Source organism: Eschrichtius robustus, chromosome 5 (genome assembly GCF_028021215.1).
Source record: "Eschrichtius robustus isolate mEscRob2 chromosome 5, mEscRob2.pri, whole genome shotgun sequence".
Classification (NCBI taxonomy): Eukaryota; Metazoa; Chordata; class Mammalia; order Artiodactyla; family Eschrichtiidae; genus Eschrichtius; species Eschrichtius robustus.
Window position 1 is genome coordinate 122,447,632 of NC_090828.1, and position 18,199 is coordinate 122,465,830.

Below are 18,199 nucleotides of genomic sequence, written 5' to 3' on the forward strand. Positions count from 1 at the left end.
TTAAATTATGTAGAAAACAAAATGGGGAGTTAGAAATCAAAGTTATAATAACACTGTCTTTGAGATAATAATTGTTTAAAAAATATTAATCTCTTAATTCATGTAGAAAGCAAAAAGTGGAATTATAAACCATTGGAACAATATTACTAGCTTTTATAATTGCCCATGTACTTAACTGAGAGCTTTTTTCCCCATATGGCTTCATGTTACTGTTTAGCATATTTTCATTTCACTCTGCGGGACTCCTTTGAGAACTTCTGGCAGGGCAGGTCTCAAATTTTGTTATCTAGGAATTCTTAATTTCTCCCTCACTTTTCAAGGACAGTTTTTAAAAAAAAAAAAAATTTATTTATTTATTTTTGGCTGCATTGGGTCTTCATTGCTGCACATGGGCTTTCTCTAATGCCGGTGAGTGGGGGCTTCTCTTTGTTGCGGTGCGCAGGGTGCGCGGGCTTCAGTAGTTGTGGCTCGTGGGCTCAGTAGTTGTGGCTCGCAGGCTCAGTAGTTGTGGCGCACGGGCTTAGTTGCTCTGCGGCATGTGGGATCTTCCTGGACCAGGGATTGAACCCGTGTCCTCTGCACTGGCAGGCGGATTCTTAACCACTGTGCCACCAGGGAAGGCCTTGAAGGACAGTTTTGCTAGATATAGTATTCTTGGTTGACGGTTTTTCTTCTTGTAGCACTCTGAAGATATCAGCCTGTTGCCTCCAGTCTCCAAAGTTTCTGATGAGAGATCTGCTGATAATCTTTTTGAAGATCCCTTATATGTGATGAGTTGTTTCTTTCTTGCTGCTTTTAATATTCTCTCTGTCTTTGTCTTTCTAAAAATCGATTACAATATGTCTCAGTGTGCATCTCTGAGTCCACCTTACTTGGAGTTTGTTGAGCTGCTTGATGTTTATATTCATGTCTTTTATCAAATTTGAGAAGTTTTCAGCCATTATTTCTCCAAATATTGTCTCTGCCCCCTTCTCTCTTCTCCTTCTGAGATACCCACAATGTTTATGTTGGTCCACTTGATGGTGTTCCATAGGTTCCTTACGCTCTGTTCACTTTTCTTCATTCTTTTTTGTCTGTTCCTCAGACTCGAATCATTTACATTGTCCTATCTTCAAGTTCTCTGATTCCTTCTTTTGCCTGCTCAAATTTACCAATGAATTCCTTTAGTGTATTTTTTCATTTTAGTCATTGTATTTTCAGCTCTAGAATTTTTCCTAAATGGCACAGAAATTTATTTAATAAGTTACCCACTACTGAATATCAAGACTATTTTCAGATTTTCAGTGCTATGACAGAGAAGAAAGAAATATCCTTGCAAACATATTCTTGTATGTTTGTTCCACAATTTTTACTAGACAAAGTTCTAGAAGTGAATTTGTGAATCAGAGGCCTTCCACATTTTGAAAAATGTCACCAAACTGCACTCCAAAAAGAGTTGCATCAATCAATTTACCAAGAGTCACAAGACAGTTTACAACTGGATATATTTGCCAACACTGCAAATTAATAGTCTTCCTAAATATCCCAATTATACAGATAAAAAACAATTTTTATATTTTTATCTGTTTAATGGCCATTAGCCATTTATAGTTTGTGAGCTAGCCTATAACTGACCTTTGCCTTTTTTATTTTGATATGATTTTGTCATGTGCACTGACAAATTTTTTTAGTTTGTCTTTAAAAAAAAATTAAAAACCTTTCAATGTTGTAAACAAACTTTGAAGTATATAAAAACTTTCAAGTATATAAAAGTATATACTATCATGGATAGATGAGTATAACAAATTTCCATATACTCATCATCCAGCTTTGATTCTGATATCCCCTGCTTTTTCTCTCACTAGACAATTTAAAGGAAATCTCAGATTATCACAGCATTTCACTTGTCAATATTTCAGTATATAAACACTTCTATCTAACAGATAAGAACTATTACAAAAAACCCACCTTTATCATACCAACAAAATTAACGTATTTAACTGTCCACTTTTTGCCCCAAAATGTCTTTTGGCTGTTCAGTATCCAAGGAAGATCCCCATATATTGCATCTGATTGTTACAACTCTTGAGTCTCTTTTAATCTACAACAGATTCATCCTTCATTTAAAAATGCCATTTATTTGTTAAAGAAATAGGCAATTTATCCAATAAAATATTCCACTGTACATATAAATTGCTTTATATTTTCTTCCTTTATTTTCTGTAAATTAATAGCTAGACTTAGAGAGGCCTGATTAGATTCAGGTTCAATTTTTTTTTTTTTTTTTTTCTTTTTTTCCCTGTACTGCACGGCTTATGGGATCTTAGTTCCCCGACCAGGGATCAAACCTGTGCCCCCACCAATGGAGGCTCAGAGTCCTAACCACTAGACTGCCAGGGAATTCCCAGGTTCAATATTTTTGACAAGAGTATATCATAGGTGACGCTTCTAAACCACATTAGGAAGCAAATAATGTTTGGTTGGCCCAATTTAATTGATGCTACAACTGAACAGTTGCTTCAAGTGCTGTCTGCCTAATCTACCCATTTTAAAGTTCCCCATAAATCTCTTCCTAATGTTTTTGGCATTTGCTGATGATGTTTCCCTGTTCATTACTTTAACAGGATTCCAAAATCGTGATTTTTAAATTCTATCATTGCTTTTAAATTTATTAATTGTATTTCTCTTATGATGAAGAGCATTCCCTCATCAACTTCCTGGCTACAGTAAAATACAGTTCATATGGGAAAGGTAGGATAACAGCTTAATTCATTTTCTTTACCAAATTTCAGATCTAGTTTATCTTCTGAATTTTTAAATTAAAAAAATTTAAATTATGCAAATGTTGGGAAACATATTTAAATATTGAAATAAATTGTCTGGATATAGAGAATGTTCAAACTTGTTTACTAATTTGTTTGAGAAGATTTCAAATTCGGCGTCAAGCCTTATAGGTTGGTCAATCTTATGTAACTAAATATTGAAAGTTTTAAAATTATAATAAAAGAAGCATCTTACCTGAACAATACTGTCTATACTGCTAAATTCCACACACTTCTGTCCTCTCTGGTGATCACAGTAATATTTGTTTTGTTTCCACAGTGGGGGTGAATGGGCACGGGACTGTGGATTGTTTGGTACACTGAGTTGCATCATTACCATTCCGCCACCAGCTGGTGGAGGTGGCACAGCTGAAAATCAGAATCAGGACACTGCAATTAGCAAACTTTAGCAAATAGCTGGTATCTTTAAACACCAAGATAATGGCAATAATTTTACATCTCTGAACAAAATTTTACTGCTATTTATGCAAGCCAGATTTAAACTCTAATGCTTATACTACAAGTGCTGTGTTTAAAAAGACATTGAAATTGACTCTGTAGACCTAAACATCTCACTTATCCTAAACATAGTAAGTCAGGAAAGCCCAATTATCTACAACAAGACCTAGTATAGAGTAGGACAATTGCGATATGATCTATAAAAGTGCTTAATTTTTAAAATAAATTCATTTTCAAACGAGCATTATTCTAAATACATAAAGGAACACTCTGGGAAAAATTAGTATCCTACAGAAATTTTGACATACAGAGAAAAGTCGTCTTTTGAGTGAATCAGTTTCATGCGGTGGGAAAAAGTTTGGGATATAGGAATCAGAAAGCACAATTTCAGTGCCCTGAAATGTCCTATAACTCTGGGGAAATTATTTTTCCTCTTTTATTGTATTTTCTCATCTGAAAAAGGCTAGGAAGACCTCCTTGGCTGACTTTAAAGAGTTATAATAATCATATGCATGTACAAACACTGCTAGCTGTACAGTACATGTGGACTACAATATCTACCTTCTTATCTGATTTATTCCTGCCATGGCACTGGTACTGCAGCACTACTAGTATTAGGAATGTAACTCTGCCACTCACCACTTCAGTGTAAGGTAAGGTGCCCTGTGCCCCACCTCCAGGGCCACTGTTTGCATTGCAGTAATCGTAATGGTAGTTTCCAATTCCCCAGAAATAGCACCACCCTGACCTGGCTAGGCACACCACAGAAGGGCTGACTGCTTAGGAACATCTCAGGTTCTCCTTGGCCACAGCAGCCCATGCTGATGCAGTCACTATTAGTCATGTATTTGATAATCATTTATTGTTTCTCTGCTTCTTTGAGATTACATACGTCAGCAGATCATTACAATAAAATATGATAAAGGATTGTTTAAGACACGATGGAAGCAGAGAAAATGAAGCAACAAACTCTGTTTTAAGGACTGAGGAAGCCTTTGCAGAAGAGGTGATTTCTGAGTCAAACTTCAAGGATAAGCAGGATTTTGGAAAACTGGATGGCGGACAGGCATTCCAGGCGGAGGGAAGAACAGGTACAAAAGTATCTTTGGCATGAAAGAGCATGGTATGTTCTACAAATAGAGTTCTGTATGACTTGAGCATGTACGTATAAATAGAAGGCTTAATTGCTAGGGAGTGTAGATGGAGAATCTATGCAAATTTTTAATTCAGAGGAATGACATGAAGAGACATCTGTTTCAGGACAGTGATTCTTGAATTGTGTATATATGTGTGCATGTGTTGGGGGGGAGGAAAGCTGGACGTGGGGGCAACATGAAATAAGCAAAACACATAAGAAATTACTGTGAAGAAGACATGAAAAGAACTGACCAAAAGTAGAGGCAGTGAGGAAGGAAGGAAGGTACCAGCTTTGAGGAAATGGTGAAGGCTGAGTGTGAAAGGGGAGAACGGAAGAGAGTTATAACTTTGCCATCTGTATAGGTCCCTAGATAGAAGGTGAGGAAAGGGAGGCAGAAAGAGGGAGAAATACTAAATCTAGTGCCTCTGACACATCCCTGAGTAGGAATGTCCAGCAGGCAGTTGGCTATGTGGTCTTGTCTTGGCAGAAATAAAATTTGGGAGACACTGGCAAAAAACCGTTGTTGAAACCGAGGAAGTGGTTGGACTTCCGAGGAAGAAGCTGAAGAGTAATGAGAGGAAGTATCCCAGAGAACATCAGTACTTATGAGGCAGGCAGGAAGGAGAGCCTGAGGAGGAGAATCGGAGAGCAGCGGCAGTGGTAGCAGGGGAGAAGGAGGAAGTGGACGGAACCTGTTAGCTCTGATTGCTCATGGCGCCCTGCATACTCTGGGTACATCTCGGCACCTAACAAGTTGAAAACCTTTTTCTAGAAATGTCCAAGGAACTGATTTCTCAAATGGACAAACCATTGCCTTCTTTTTTTCCAATAGCCTATTCATACCTGCACACTGGTGGCCTTGAAGCTGCTGGGAATTGCATGGTGAAGTAGTTCGAGGCAACTGTACTTGTTCTGATCCTGGAGGTTGCAAGTAGCCTACTGAGGAGCTACGGGGAAAAAAAATCAAACAAACACAAAAACACAGCACAATGAGATGGAGATGACTGTAAAGATTCTTTGAATGAACAGTCCTATAAATTTATTTAAATAAAATTATTTTTCAAGTAGGTCAGCTTAGTAAAAGTCAGAACTAACTCTTTTCTAAACTGAGAGTTATAAGTAATTACTTTTTGGATAAAAATCACTTTGTTTTTGACAATAACACAGATTTTTACAAATAACTCCTGATTTCATTGCTCTTATTCTTTTACAACTTACTCTAAATAGGATTTTTGTACTGTTCAAATAATTATTTTGAAAAGAAGAAAAATAACTCACTAATTTTACAAAATAAAAAGGTACTTTATTTGGATCTCACGAAGCTATATGTTAGAAGAGAGACTATGCAGTTAGACAATGATGAGACTCAGAAAAAAATACTTTATTCCCTAAAAAATGTGCTATCTAAGGACATAAGGTACTATTTAAGGAATAAACAATAGAACATGATTCTGACATATTCTAACGGAAATACTGACAAAAATAGAAGGCCGTTATTGTAAAACCATTAAGCTATTACTGTATTTTTCAATGGTTAGTCTTTGAGAATCAAACTAATATGGGATTTGTCATAATATGTCTTTAAAGTTTTCTCCATTTAGCAATTTCTTTCAAGAAAATAGTGAAAATCATAGAGCAATACTGTGAATTCTTTCTGAGAATTCTCAAGGAATCAGGAATCTTAATTTATTATAAAACCCTGTTACCACCCTTTTTTATCATTTAAATCAACTTTCTTTACATGGTATTTTATTTCTTAATCTAGCTTTAACAACTTTTTGCATTTACATCTCACATAACTGCATCAAAAATACTACATTAGATCCAAGTACTGAATTACAGAAAATACAGGGGGACATGTTAAACAACACCATGATGACACAATCAGTCAAATCCAGACTCTGGGACACTCCACAAGACAAATGTGTGAAAACATAAGCAGTATTTGTGAGGTAGCTGGTAATACAAAGGCCAACTGGATATTAGATATAATTAAGAAATTAACTGTTAAATTTTTTAGAATGTGAAATAGTACTATTAAGTTAGGTAGGTTTAAAAAAACCTTTTAGGGATACCTATACTGAAACACTTGTGAATGAAATAATATGATACCTGGGTTTATTTCAAAATAATATGGGAGGAGGATGAAACAGAAGTTTAAATGAAAACAGATTAGTCATTAGTTGATAAATGTAGAAGCTAAGTGATGGGTACACGGGGGTTCAGTACACTTCTGTTTACAATTACGTGTATTTAAAAATGTCTGTAGGGACTTCCCTGGTGGTCCAGTGGTAGAGAATATGCCTTCCAATGTAGGGGATGTAGGTTTGATCCCTGGTCCGGGAACTAAGATCCCACATGCTGTGGGGCAACTTAAGCCTGCGCGCCTCAATGAGAGAGCCCAAGTGCTGCAAACTACAGAACCCATGTGTTCTGGAGCCCTTATGCCACAACTACAGAGCCTACGTGCCCTGGAGTCTGCATGCCACAACTAGAGAGAGAAAACCTGCACACCACAACTGGAGAGAAGCCCACATGCCACAGCTAGAGAGAAGTCCACACGCTGCAAAAATGAGCCTGCACACCGCAACCAAAAAAAAAAAAAAAAAAAAAAAAAAAAGAAAGAGAGAAAAAAAAAGATCTTGCACACCAAAACAAAGACCAGAGGCAGCCAAAAAAAAAAAAATAGGGTCTTCCCTGGTAGCGCAGTGGTGAAGAATCTGCCTGCCAATGCAGGGGACACGGGTTTGATCCCTGGTCCGGGAGGATCCCACATGCCTCAGAGCAACTAAGCCCAAGCGCCACAACTACTGAGCCTACACTCTGGAGCCCGTGAGCCACAACTACTGAGCCCACGTGCCACAACTACTGAAGTCCGCGTGCCTAGACCCCGTGCTCCACAACAAGAGAAGCCACTGCAATGAGAAGCCTGCGCACCGCGACGAAGAGTAGCCTTCTCTCGCTGCAACTAGAGAAAACCCACACACAGCAACGAAGACCCAATGCAGCCAAAAATAAATTTATTAAAAACAAACAAACAAAAACATTAAAAAAAATGTACCAAGGACCTTAAAAACAGTCACATCTTTTGATCTATTAATCCCGCTCTAAAGACCCTATAAAAATGAAGAAATTCAAGTTGCTCACCAGGGTAAATAAATTATTGTATATTCATAAAATCAAACATTAAAAATTATATTTACAAAGAAATTTTTAATGATGTGAAAAACCCTACACCACACGAACAAAAAATATCCAACAGGATCACAACTATGTTAAAACTACATACGAAGACTTCCAGTGGTGCAGTGGTTAAGAATCCGCCTGCCAATGCAGGGAACATGGGTTTGAGCCCTGGTCCGGGAAGATCCCTCATGTCGTGCAGCAACTGAGCCTGCGTGCCACAACTACTGAAGCCCATGTGCCTAGAGTCCGTGCTCTGCAACAACAGAAGCTACTGCAATGAGAAGCCCGTGCACTGCAACAAAGAGTAGACCCGCTCGCCGCAACTAGAGAAAGCCTGTGCGCAGCAACAAAGACCCAACACAGCCAAAAATAAATAAATACATAAATAAATGTATTTTAAAAAACCAAAAAAACTACATACGAAAAGAAGAAAGATTGAGAGAATAATATGAACATGACAGTAGCAGTCAACTTAGGGTTGTGGGTATATTGCTGATTCTTGATACTTTATACTCTTTTTGCATTTTCCAAAAATGCACGTGTGCATTTAATAATTATAATCACTAAAAATAGTCTATGAAAACTGCCTGAAAAGTTCAACTTTTAAATGCTGTATCAGGGATTTAATATCAACTAATAATCTGAATCTCCTTCAGAAGTCTTCAGAAGTCACAGTATGCCCTGTGAACACAATTACACTGATCTTCTGAAATATAAATCACCTTCAATTCATTTGAGGGGTAGACTTCAGTCAGGTTTGCTGTCTCTGGAAGAAAATATTAGCTTTCTGCCTTATAAGCTTTTTGTAATTCAAGGTGACTTCTACCTTATGTATTTTTGTGATGAGGATATCTAGCTAGGACAATATAAACAAACCCTCAACCAATTAGAATTTGACCAAACTATATGCTCAATTAATGAAAATAAATGTCAAATAAAACTTTTATTGTACAATATTTGGAGTTTTCCCTTACATGCAAATGGCCAATTTTTCTAGGCTTTCTGGTTAAATGTTTATATTCCTAGAAGTATTCATTTATAGCTCACTTATTTCCAATGTGAAAGATTTAAAAAAAACTGAGTATACTAAAAAACAAAGAAAACACTTAAAAGCAAAACAGAAATGGTGTAGGGACATTTGGGATAAGATTGTTGTGTTCACTGAGAACCGAATCTACTTTGTGTTTCCTGGCAGCTAAGACAAATTGGTGAACCCAGAGGATTATAAGACTCTGCCAGGATGATAAAGGAAGCAAACATTTAAGCCTCTGGCAGATGCTGGGTTACAGGCACATCATAATTGTATTCTATGATGAATTTAAAGCATGTAGTTAATTATAGAGGAATTTAGTCCTTTGATAGAAGACATGAAACGCAGTTCATAATTTTACCAGGAAACTGAGAAGCTGAGGGGGAAATCTTGCCTGAAGAGAGGATTACTTCCTGTTAAAAAATAGGTAGGATGTAGAATTACTGGCAGTAAGGGCTAACATTTTCCTTAAAATGAACTTTGTATTTTTCAAGCACTTGAATGAGACCCAAGGGTCTGCACTGCACATTTCACATAAAAGATGCCTTTGGCTTGAGAAATATAAGGGTAGCTATTATCAAACACAATCAACCACAAAGATATCTGTGGTGCTCCTGGGAGAATGACTGAGTTTGAGAAGGGCCATATTCTAACCACCCCACTAGTATAAACGGTTATCATCAAGCAGCTCTGTTAGTGCAGAGCTAACGGATATATCACGTCAGTAGCTCACTGAAGTGGTAGAAAACATTCACCAAACAGTAATTTTAGCTTTAGCATAGCTGATCCTAAGGTGCTCTTTTTAACAATAACTTAGCTGCTTATTAAGTCTGTGAGACCATAAAATTGTCACTGGCACTGAGGACAATGCTTGTACGCCTGTGTGATATAGCTGGAGAACAGGAATCCCATTCCTCAAACAGCTTCATAAAATCTTTCAAATTTAATTTCAAAAGACAGGATGCCAGAATAGTATAACTTCTTATTTTTTGAATCAAATTTCACCAATTAGAGACTGACTTCTGGCACGACAGCATGAGTTTACGGATCTGCTCTCCCCACTGAAAGTGGTGAAAGCTATAAAAAAGCAACCACTGAAACCCTATGGAAATGATCCTAAGGATGAAGAGCAAACTAGAAACATCTATTCAAGAACATGTATGAAAACTCAGTAACAAAAGTGAGTTTGGCATTTGAACCAATACTACTCCTTCCTGCCCCTCCCAGTTTAGTGAGGTACAGACTCTACTCCAGACAGCTGTAGCCAAGAACACAGAGCTCCCTCTCCCCACAGCACCAGAGGGAAGGTTTCTTCCTAGGAGGAGTGGCACGTCAGCTTTCTCATCCTGCCCTCAGGTACCTGTTGCTGAAGCTAAATCTGGGGTGAATGAGGGTGAGAGGTGGGAACTCCTTTCTGCCCAACCTCCACTTGTACAACAGAGGATCTACTGTGGGTGTGATATGCAGAGAATACTGGGGCCCTGGCCTGATCACCCTTGCCCCAGCTCCTGAAGTGGTGATTTTTCACACTAGGAGAGGTAAGCCAGTGATCCTAGGCTGTGGTCTCCCCACCCTCTACCAAGTGCTCAGCTCATAGGATAGGGTGTCACTTTTAGAGAAGCTAATCACTGTCCAAATCCCCAGCTTCTGAGCCCTGGCTCAGAGATTTTTCTGGGGAGAAAAGAGGCTATAAAACAGCACCTAATGTATTCTCCAAAGAACTGTCTTTTTTTTTTTTAATAAATTTTATTTATTTATTTAGTTATTATTTTTGGCTGCGTTGGGTCTTCACTGCTGTGCGGGGGCTTTCTCTACTTGCGGTGAGCGGGCGCTACTCTTCGTTGTGGTGCGTGGGCTTCTCATTGAGGTGGCTTCTCTTGTTGCGGAGCACAGGCTCTAGGCGCGCGGGTTTCAGTAGTTGTGGCTTGTGGGCTCTAGAGCGCAGGCTCAGTAGTTGTGGTGCACGGGCTTAGCTGCTCCGCAGCATGTGGGATCTTCCCGGACCAGGGTTAGAACCCGTGTCCCCTGCATTGGCAGGCGGATTCTTAACCACTGCGCCACCAGGGAAGCCCTCCAGCTTTTATTAATTACAAATAATACAGCAGTAAACACCTTTAGCATTATCTTTGCACCTTTGTGCTGGTATTTCAACCAGATAGATTTCTAGAAATAGAACTGCTGGATTAAAGGCAGATTCTTAACCACTGCACCACCACGGAAGCCCCAAAAGAACTGTCTTTATTTGCAGCAGAGTGGGACGAAGTTCAAGCCTACAGGTGCTTTCAGGAACAGTAATGATTGTGGTAAAGACAACTGGGAGGAGATTCAAGATTCAGGCTAAACTGTAGGCTTGCTAGTTTGCAAGAGGGAAACAGGTAAAAAGACAGCAGGAATGAGCCTTCCTTATGTCAGAATAAAAATCAAATATTGACTACAGAAACTTTTTCTTCAAAGGAGACAGATTTTGATTGAATTACTTTGTAGAGCAATTTATGAGTCAGTGCATTACTGAAAACAACAGAGTAATCAGCTAGCAGTTAGTGGATGTTGTCAAGGAAAAAGAGAAACAGAGTCCAACCGAAACCACTGTGATTCCAGGATGACTATGAGAATACCCAAAATAGGTTTCCCTGCTCGAGGAAAAAAATCAGAGGCTGAACATTTGCTGGTGGTGGGAGGTTTAAACAGACTTCATTAAAATAATCCAGTCAGTCACTAAACAAATTAACAAGTGAACAACAATAACCAGACCTGCTACAATACATTATCTAAGATGTCTAATTAAAAAAAAAAAATTACAAGGCATGAAAATAAACAGCAAAGTGTAACCCATACTCTGGATACAAGCAGGGAACAGGAACTGCCTGTGAGAAAGAACAGATTTTTCACATTTATCAGAAAGGCCATAAAGTAGCCATTATAGACATGTTCACAAAACCAAAGGAAACCATGCATAAGGAAGTAAAGAAGCAATGGTGACAAGGTTGCATTAACAAATAGAGAATACTGGGACTTCCCTGGTGGTTAGGAATCCGCCTGCCAATGCAGGGGACACGGGTTTGAGCCCCGGTCCAGGAAGACAGATTAAAAGAGATTATATAAATTAAAGAACAGAGAGAAAAAGGAACACAGAAAAAGGAGCTTCAGAGAAATGTGGGGTGTTGTTAAACAAACCAACACACGTATAATGGGATTATCAGAGAGGAGAGAAAGCAGCAGAAAAGACATTCCAAGAAATAATGGCTGAAAACATCCCAAATTTATTGAAAAACAATAATCTACTCATCCAGAAACCGCAACAAACTCTAAGCAGAATAAATGCAGAGATCCAAAGAGATACCATCGTAAAAATGCTGAAAGTCAAAGACACGCAGCAAGAGAAAAATGACTAGTTACTTATAATGTAACCCCAGTAAGATTAACAGCTAACTTCCCAGCAGACAAGATGAAGGTCAGAAGGCAGTGGGAAAACATATTCAAAATGGTCAAGGGAAAAACCTGTTAACAAAGATTCCTATATCCAGCAAAGCTATTTTTCAAAATGAAGGCAAAACTAAGACTTTCCTTAGTAAATAAAAACTGTGAATTTGTTGACGGCAGACACACTTTACAATAGGCACTAATTAGAACAAACACAAAAAGATAAAGAGTACAGCATTATGGACTGAATGCTTGCATCCCTCCCAAATTCATATGTTGAAACCCTAACCTCAATGTAATGGTATTTGAAGATGGGATCATGAAGAGGTAACTAGGTTAGATGATGTCATGTGGGTGGAGCCCTGGTCCAATGAGATTAGTGCTCTTCTAAGAAAAGACATCAGAGAACTTGCTCTCCCTCTGCTTGCACAGGCTGAAGAAAGGCCAAATGAGCCCACAATGAGAAGGTGGCCATCTGCAAACCAAGGGGAGAGCCCTCACCAGATACCAACCCTGCTGGTACCTTGATCTTGGATTTCCAGTCTCCAGAACAGTGAGAAAATAAATTTCTGTTGTTTATGCCACCCAGTCTATGACATTTGGTTATGGCAGCCTGAGCAGACTAATACAACCAAGAACGGTAATTATGTAATTGGAAAGACTGTAGAAATGCATATTTTCCCTCCTTTCTTCTGATTTTAGAGGCAAGTGTATAAAATAATATGTATATAATGTAATGTTGGGCCTATAACATATAGAAATGTAACATATTTGCCAATAATAGCACGAAGGATGTGGGTGGGAACAAAGCTGTATGGGCTAAGGAAATGCCTACTGATGGTAAGGTAATAGTTATAACAATGTATTGTGTTTGTAATATTAATATAATATGTATAACAAGAATACCAGAAAAAGGGGGGAAAGAGAATAGAGCTACGTAGGAGTAACTTTTCTTTATATCACTAGAATTAAGCTAGTGTAAATCAGAAGCTGACTTGGATAAGTTAAGATATATATGGTAAATCCTAGAAAAACCACTAATAAAAAACCCTCTAGAAAAGTAAAAAAGAAAGAAAGAAATTAAAATGCTACATTAGGAAATATTCATTTAATGCAAGAGAAAGCAGGAAAAGGAAGAATAAAAAAACAAACACAGGAGATAGAAAACAAAAAGCAAAATGGCAGACATAAGCCAAGTACATTAATAATAACATTAAATGTGAATGGATTAAATGATTCCATCAAAAGACAGAGACTGTCAGGATAAAAATTGATCCAACTATATGCTGTCTACAGGAGACACAAAGGCTGAAAATAACAGGATGGTAAAAGATATATCACACAAACAGTAACCACAAGAAAGCTGGTATGTCTATATTAATATCCGACAAAACAGATTTTAAAACAAAAACTGTATGAGATAAAGAAAGCATTTCATAATGAAAAAGGGTCAGGGAAATATAATAGTTGTAAACATATCAGCTCCTAGTAAAGGAGCACCAAAATACACGAAACACACACTGAAAAGAATGTAAGGAGAAATATACAATTCAATGATAGTAGTTGGAGATTTCAACACTCCACTTTCTTTTTTTTGGCCGCACCGTGTGGCTCGTGGGATCTTAGTTCCCAGACCAGGGATTGAACCCAGGCCCACAGCAGTGAAAGCAGGGAGTCCTAACCACTGGACGGCCAGGGAATTCCCAACACTCCACTTTCAATAATGAATAGAACAACAATACAGCAGATCAACAAGGAACAGAAAACCTGGACAACACTATAAACTAATTAGACCTAAGAGACATCTACAGAACACTCCATCCAACGATAACAGAATATACAATCTTTTCAAGTGTACGTGGAATATTCTCCCGGATAGACCATATGCTGGGCCATAAAATGAAACTCAGTAAATTTAAAAGGATAGAAATAATACAAAGTATGTTCTCCAACGACAATGGAATTAGAAATAAACAGCAGGAAAAAACTTGGGACACACACAAGTAGGTAGAAATTAAACAACACAATACTATGTTACCAATAGGTCAAAGAAGAAATCAAAATAGAAACCAGGAAATACTTTGGGATGAACGAAAATGAAGATACAACATGCCAAATCTTATGGAATGCCACTAAAGCAGTGCTTAGAGGGAAACTTATAGATGTAAATGCCAGTATTAAAAAAGAAGAAAGATCTCAGATCAATAACCTACACTTCCATCTTATTAAGACATTGGGTGGAGGGCTGGGGGACAGATCACCAAGCCAAAAGCAAGCCAAAGGAAGTAAATAAGAAAGATTACAATGGGAATAAACAAAATAGAGAACAGAAAAACAAGAGGAAAATCAATAAAAACCAAAAGCTGGTTCACTGAAAAGATCAACAAAATTGACAACTTTTTGTTAAATTGACCAAGAAAAAAAGAGAGAAAACTTAAATTACCAGAATCAGAAATGAAGAGGGGAGATTACTAGACTACAGAAATAAAAAGGATAATAAAATAGTATGAAAAACTGTATACCAAGAAAATAGGTCAAATTCCCAGAAATATACCAACTGCCGAAACAAACTCAAGTAGAAACAGATAATCAGGATGGATCTATAACAAATGAAGAGATTGAAGAAGTAATCATAAAACAACTTACACACACACACGCCCCTGCATAGAAGGTTTCATCACTGAATTCTATTGAACATTTAAAGAACTAACAGTAATTCTTCATAAACTCTTCCAAAACAGAAAAGAACACTTCCCAACTCATTCTATATTACGCTAATACTAACACCAGACAAAGGCACCACAAGACAACAACAGACCAGTATCTCTTATGAATATAAATGCTAAAATCTGACCAAGTGTGATTTATCCCAGGAATGCCAGGGTCATTTAAAATCTGAAAACCAATTAATGTAATACATTATCTTTTTTCAACATGATACAGAGTACCTATGAAAAACCCACAACTAACATCTTTATTAAGGTGGAAGACTGAATGCTGTCCAGTCATGAAGAAGACAAGGATGTCAGCTCTCACTACTTGTATGGAACAGTGTACTAAGGGTTCTAGCCAGGGCAATGAGGCAAGAAAATGAAATAAAAGGTACCTAAATTGAAAAGGAAGAAATAAAACAATTTCTTCACAGATGACAAGATCATGTATATGGAAAATCCCAAGAAATGTATTTAAAAAGTATTATAACTAGTAAATGAGTTCAACAAAGTGGTAGGATACAGGATCAATACACAAAAAATAATCTGCATTTCTATACACTTCCAATGAACAATCAAAATGAAATTAAAATAATTCCATTCATAGTATCATCATAAAGAAGAAAACACTTAGGAATAAGTTTAATAAAACAAGTGAAAAGTTAACTCTAAAAACTACAGAAACATTGTTGAAAGAAATTAAAGATCTAAATAATTGAAAAACATCCCATGTTCATGGAATGGAAGAATTAACGTAGTCAAGATGCCAATTCTCCAAATTAATCTACAGATTCGACACAATCTCCATCAGAATCCCAGCTGACTTCTTTGCAGAAATGGATAAACTGATTACAAAATTCATATGGAACTGCAATGGACCCAGAATAGCCAAAACAATCTTGATAAGAGAACCAAACTGGAGGACTCGCACATCCTGATTTCAAAACTTCATCAATACAGTGTGGCACTGGCAAAGGATAAACAGATTAGTAGAAGAGCACTGACAGTCCAGAAATAAACCCAGACATCTATGATCATCTGATTTTCAATAAGGGTGCCAAGACCATTCAATGGGGAAAGAACAGTCTTTTCAACAAATAGCACTGGAAAAACTAAATAGTTACGTGCAAAACAGTGAAGTTGGATGCTTGTCTCATACCATATAAAAAATTAACTAAAAATGGATCAAAGATTTAAATGTCAGACCTAAAACTATAACATTCTTAGAAGATATAGACATAAATCTTTGTGATCACAGACCTGGTAATAAATTCTTTGATATGATACCAAAAGCATGAGCAACAAAAGAAAAAAAGATAAAATGGACTTCATCAAAGTGAAAAACTTTTGTACTTGAAAGGACTGCATCAAGAAAGTGAAAAGACAACCCACAGAAAGAGAGAAAATATTTACACATTATATATCTGTTAAGGGACCTGTACCAGAATATATGAAGAACTCTTACAATTCAACAATAAAAAGACACACAACCCAATTAAATTGAGCAAAGGATCTGAATATACATTTCTCCAAGGAAAATATACAAATGGCTTAATAAGCACATGAAAAGATATTCAGTATTATTAGTCATCAGGAAAATCAAAATCAAAATCACAAGATATTACTTCACACCTACTAGAACGGTTATAATAAAAAAGTCAGATAATTAACAAGTATTAAAGGATGTGGAGAGGACTTCCCTGGTGGCGCAGTGGTTAAGAATCCACCTGCCAATGCAGGGGACACGGGTTTGATCCCTGGCCCGGGAAGATCCCACATTCCGCGGAGCAACTAAGCCCACGCACCACAACTACTGAGCCTGCGCTTTAGAACCTGAGCGCCACAACTACTGAGCCTGCACACCACAACTACTGGAGCCCGCACACCACAACTACCGAAGCCGGCACACCTAGAGCCCGTGCTCTGCAACAAGAGAAGCCACTGCAATGAGAAGCACGTGCACCGCGACGAAGAGTAGCCCTCGCTTGCCGCAACTAGAGAAAGCCCGCGTGCAGCAACAAAGACCCAACGCAGCCAAAAATAAACAAAATAAATAATTTATAAAAAAAAAAGAAGCATGTGGAGAAATTAGATCACTCATGCATTGCTTATGGAAATGTAAAACGTTGCAGTTGCTTTGGAAAACAGTGTGGCAGTTCCTCAAATGATTAAACATAGTTACCACATGACCCAGTGATTCCACTCCTAGGTATATACCTAAGAGAAATGAAAACAGATGTCTACACAAAAATGTACAAACTAACATTTACAGCAGTACTATTCATAGTAGTCAAAGGTGGAAACAACCCAAATGTCCATCAACCAACAAATGGATAAACACAATGTGATATATCCCTACCACAGAGTATTATTCAGCTATAAAAAGGAATAACCTACTGGTAATATGATACAACATGGATGAACCTTAAAAACATTATGCTGAGTGAAAGCAGCCAGTCACAAAAGACTACACATAATTCCATTGATATGAAATGTCCGTAACAGGGAACACTACAGAGACAGAAAGTATATTAGTGGCTAGGAGATGATGGTGGTGGTGGAGGGGTTGAAGGGTGATAGCTAAAGAGTACGGAGTTTCCTTTTTTTTTCCCTGCATCAGTATATTCACATTAAAATTTTTTTTTTTTTTAAATTTTTTATTTATTTAATTTATTTATTTTTGGCTGTGTTGGGTCTTCGTTGCTGTGCGCGGGCTTTCTCTAGTTGTGGCGAGTGGGGGCTACTGTTCATTGTGGTGCGCAGGCTTCTCATTGCGGTGGCTTCTCTTGTTGCGGAGCACGGGCTCTAGACACGCGGGCTTTAGTAGTTGTGGCGCACGGGCTTAGTTGCTCCGTGGCATGTGGGATCTTCCCGGACCAGGGCTCGAACCCGTGTTCCCTGCATTGGCAGGCGGATTCTTAACCACTGTGCCACCAGGGAAGCCCCATCACATTAAAATTTTAAAAACTGTGATGAAGTACACATAGCATACAATTTGCCAACTTAATTGTTTTAAGCATATAGCTCACTGCCATTAAACACATTCACATTGTTTGACAATCATTACCACCATCCATCTCCAGAACTCTTCATCTTGCATAACTGAAGGTGTACCCGTTAAATGGCAACTCCCCATTCCTCCTTTCCTCAGCCCCTGGCAACCACCATTCTACTTTCTGATTCTATTCATTTGATGACTCTAGGTAACTCAAATTAAGTAGAATTACACAGTATTGGTCCTTTTCTGACTGGCTTACTTCACACAACATAATGTCTTCAAGATTCATCCACGTTGTAGCATGTGACAGAATTTCCTTCCTTTTAAAGACTGGATAATATTCCACTGTATGTGTACACCACATTTAATTTATCCATTTATCTGCTGATGGACACTTGGTTTGCTTCTACTTCAGGGTTTTTGTTTGTTTTTCTGGAGAGAAAAATGTTCTAAAAT

At 37.8% G+C, this 18,199-nt stretch overlaps 1 protein-coding gene across 10 annotated transcripts in view; it reads right to left on the bottom strand.

Moving 5' to 3' along the window:
* Nucleotides 1–18,199, bottom strand: part of R3HDM1 (R3H domain containing 1) — a 119,534-nt gene that overhangs the window by 9,361 nt on the left and 91,974 nt on the right. For all 10 annotated transcript variants that reach the window (XM_068545213.1, XM_068545208.1, XM_068545203.1 and 7 more), the window contains 2 exons: nt 5,242–5,345; nt 2,998–3,170 (listed from right to left, as the gene is read on the bottom strand). In XM_068545213.1, the coding sequence (XP_068401314.1) occupies nt 2,998–3,170; nt 5,242–5,345 (277 nt within the window). The remainder of the gene's footprint in view (nt 1–2,997; nt 3,171–5,241; nt 5,346–18,199) is intronic.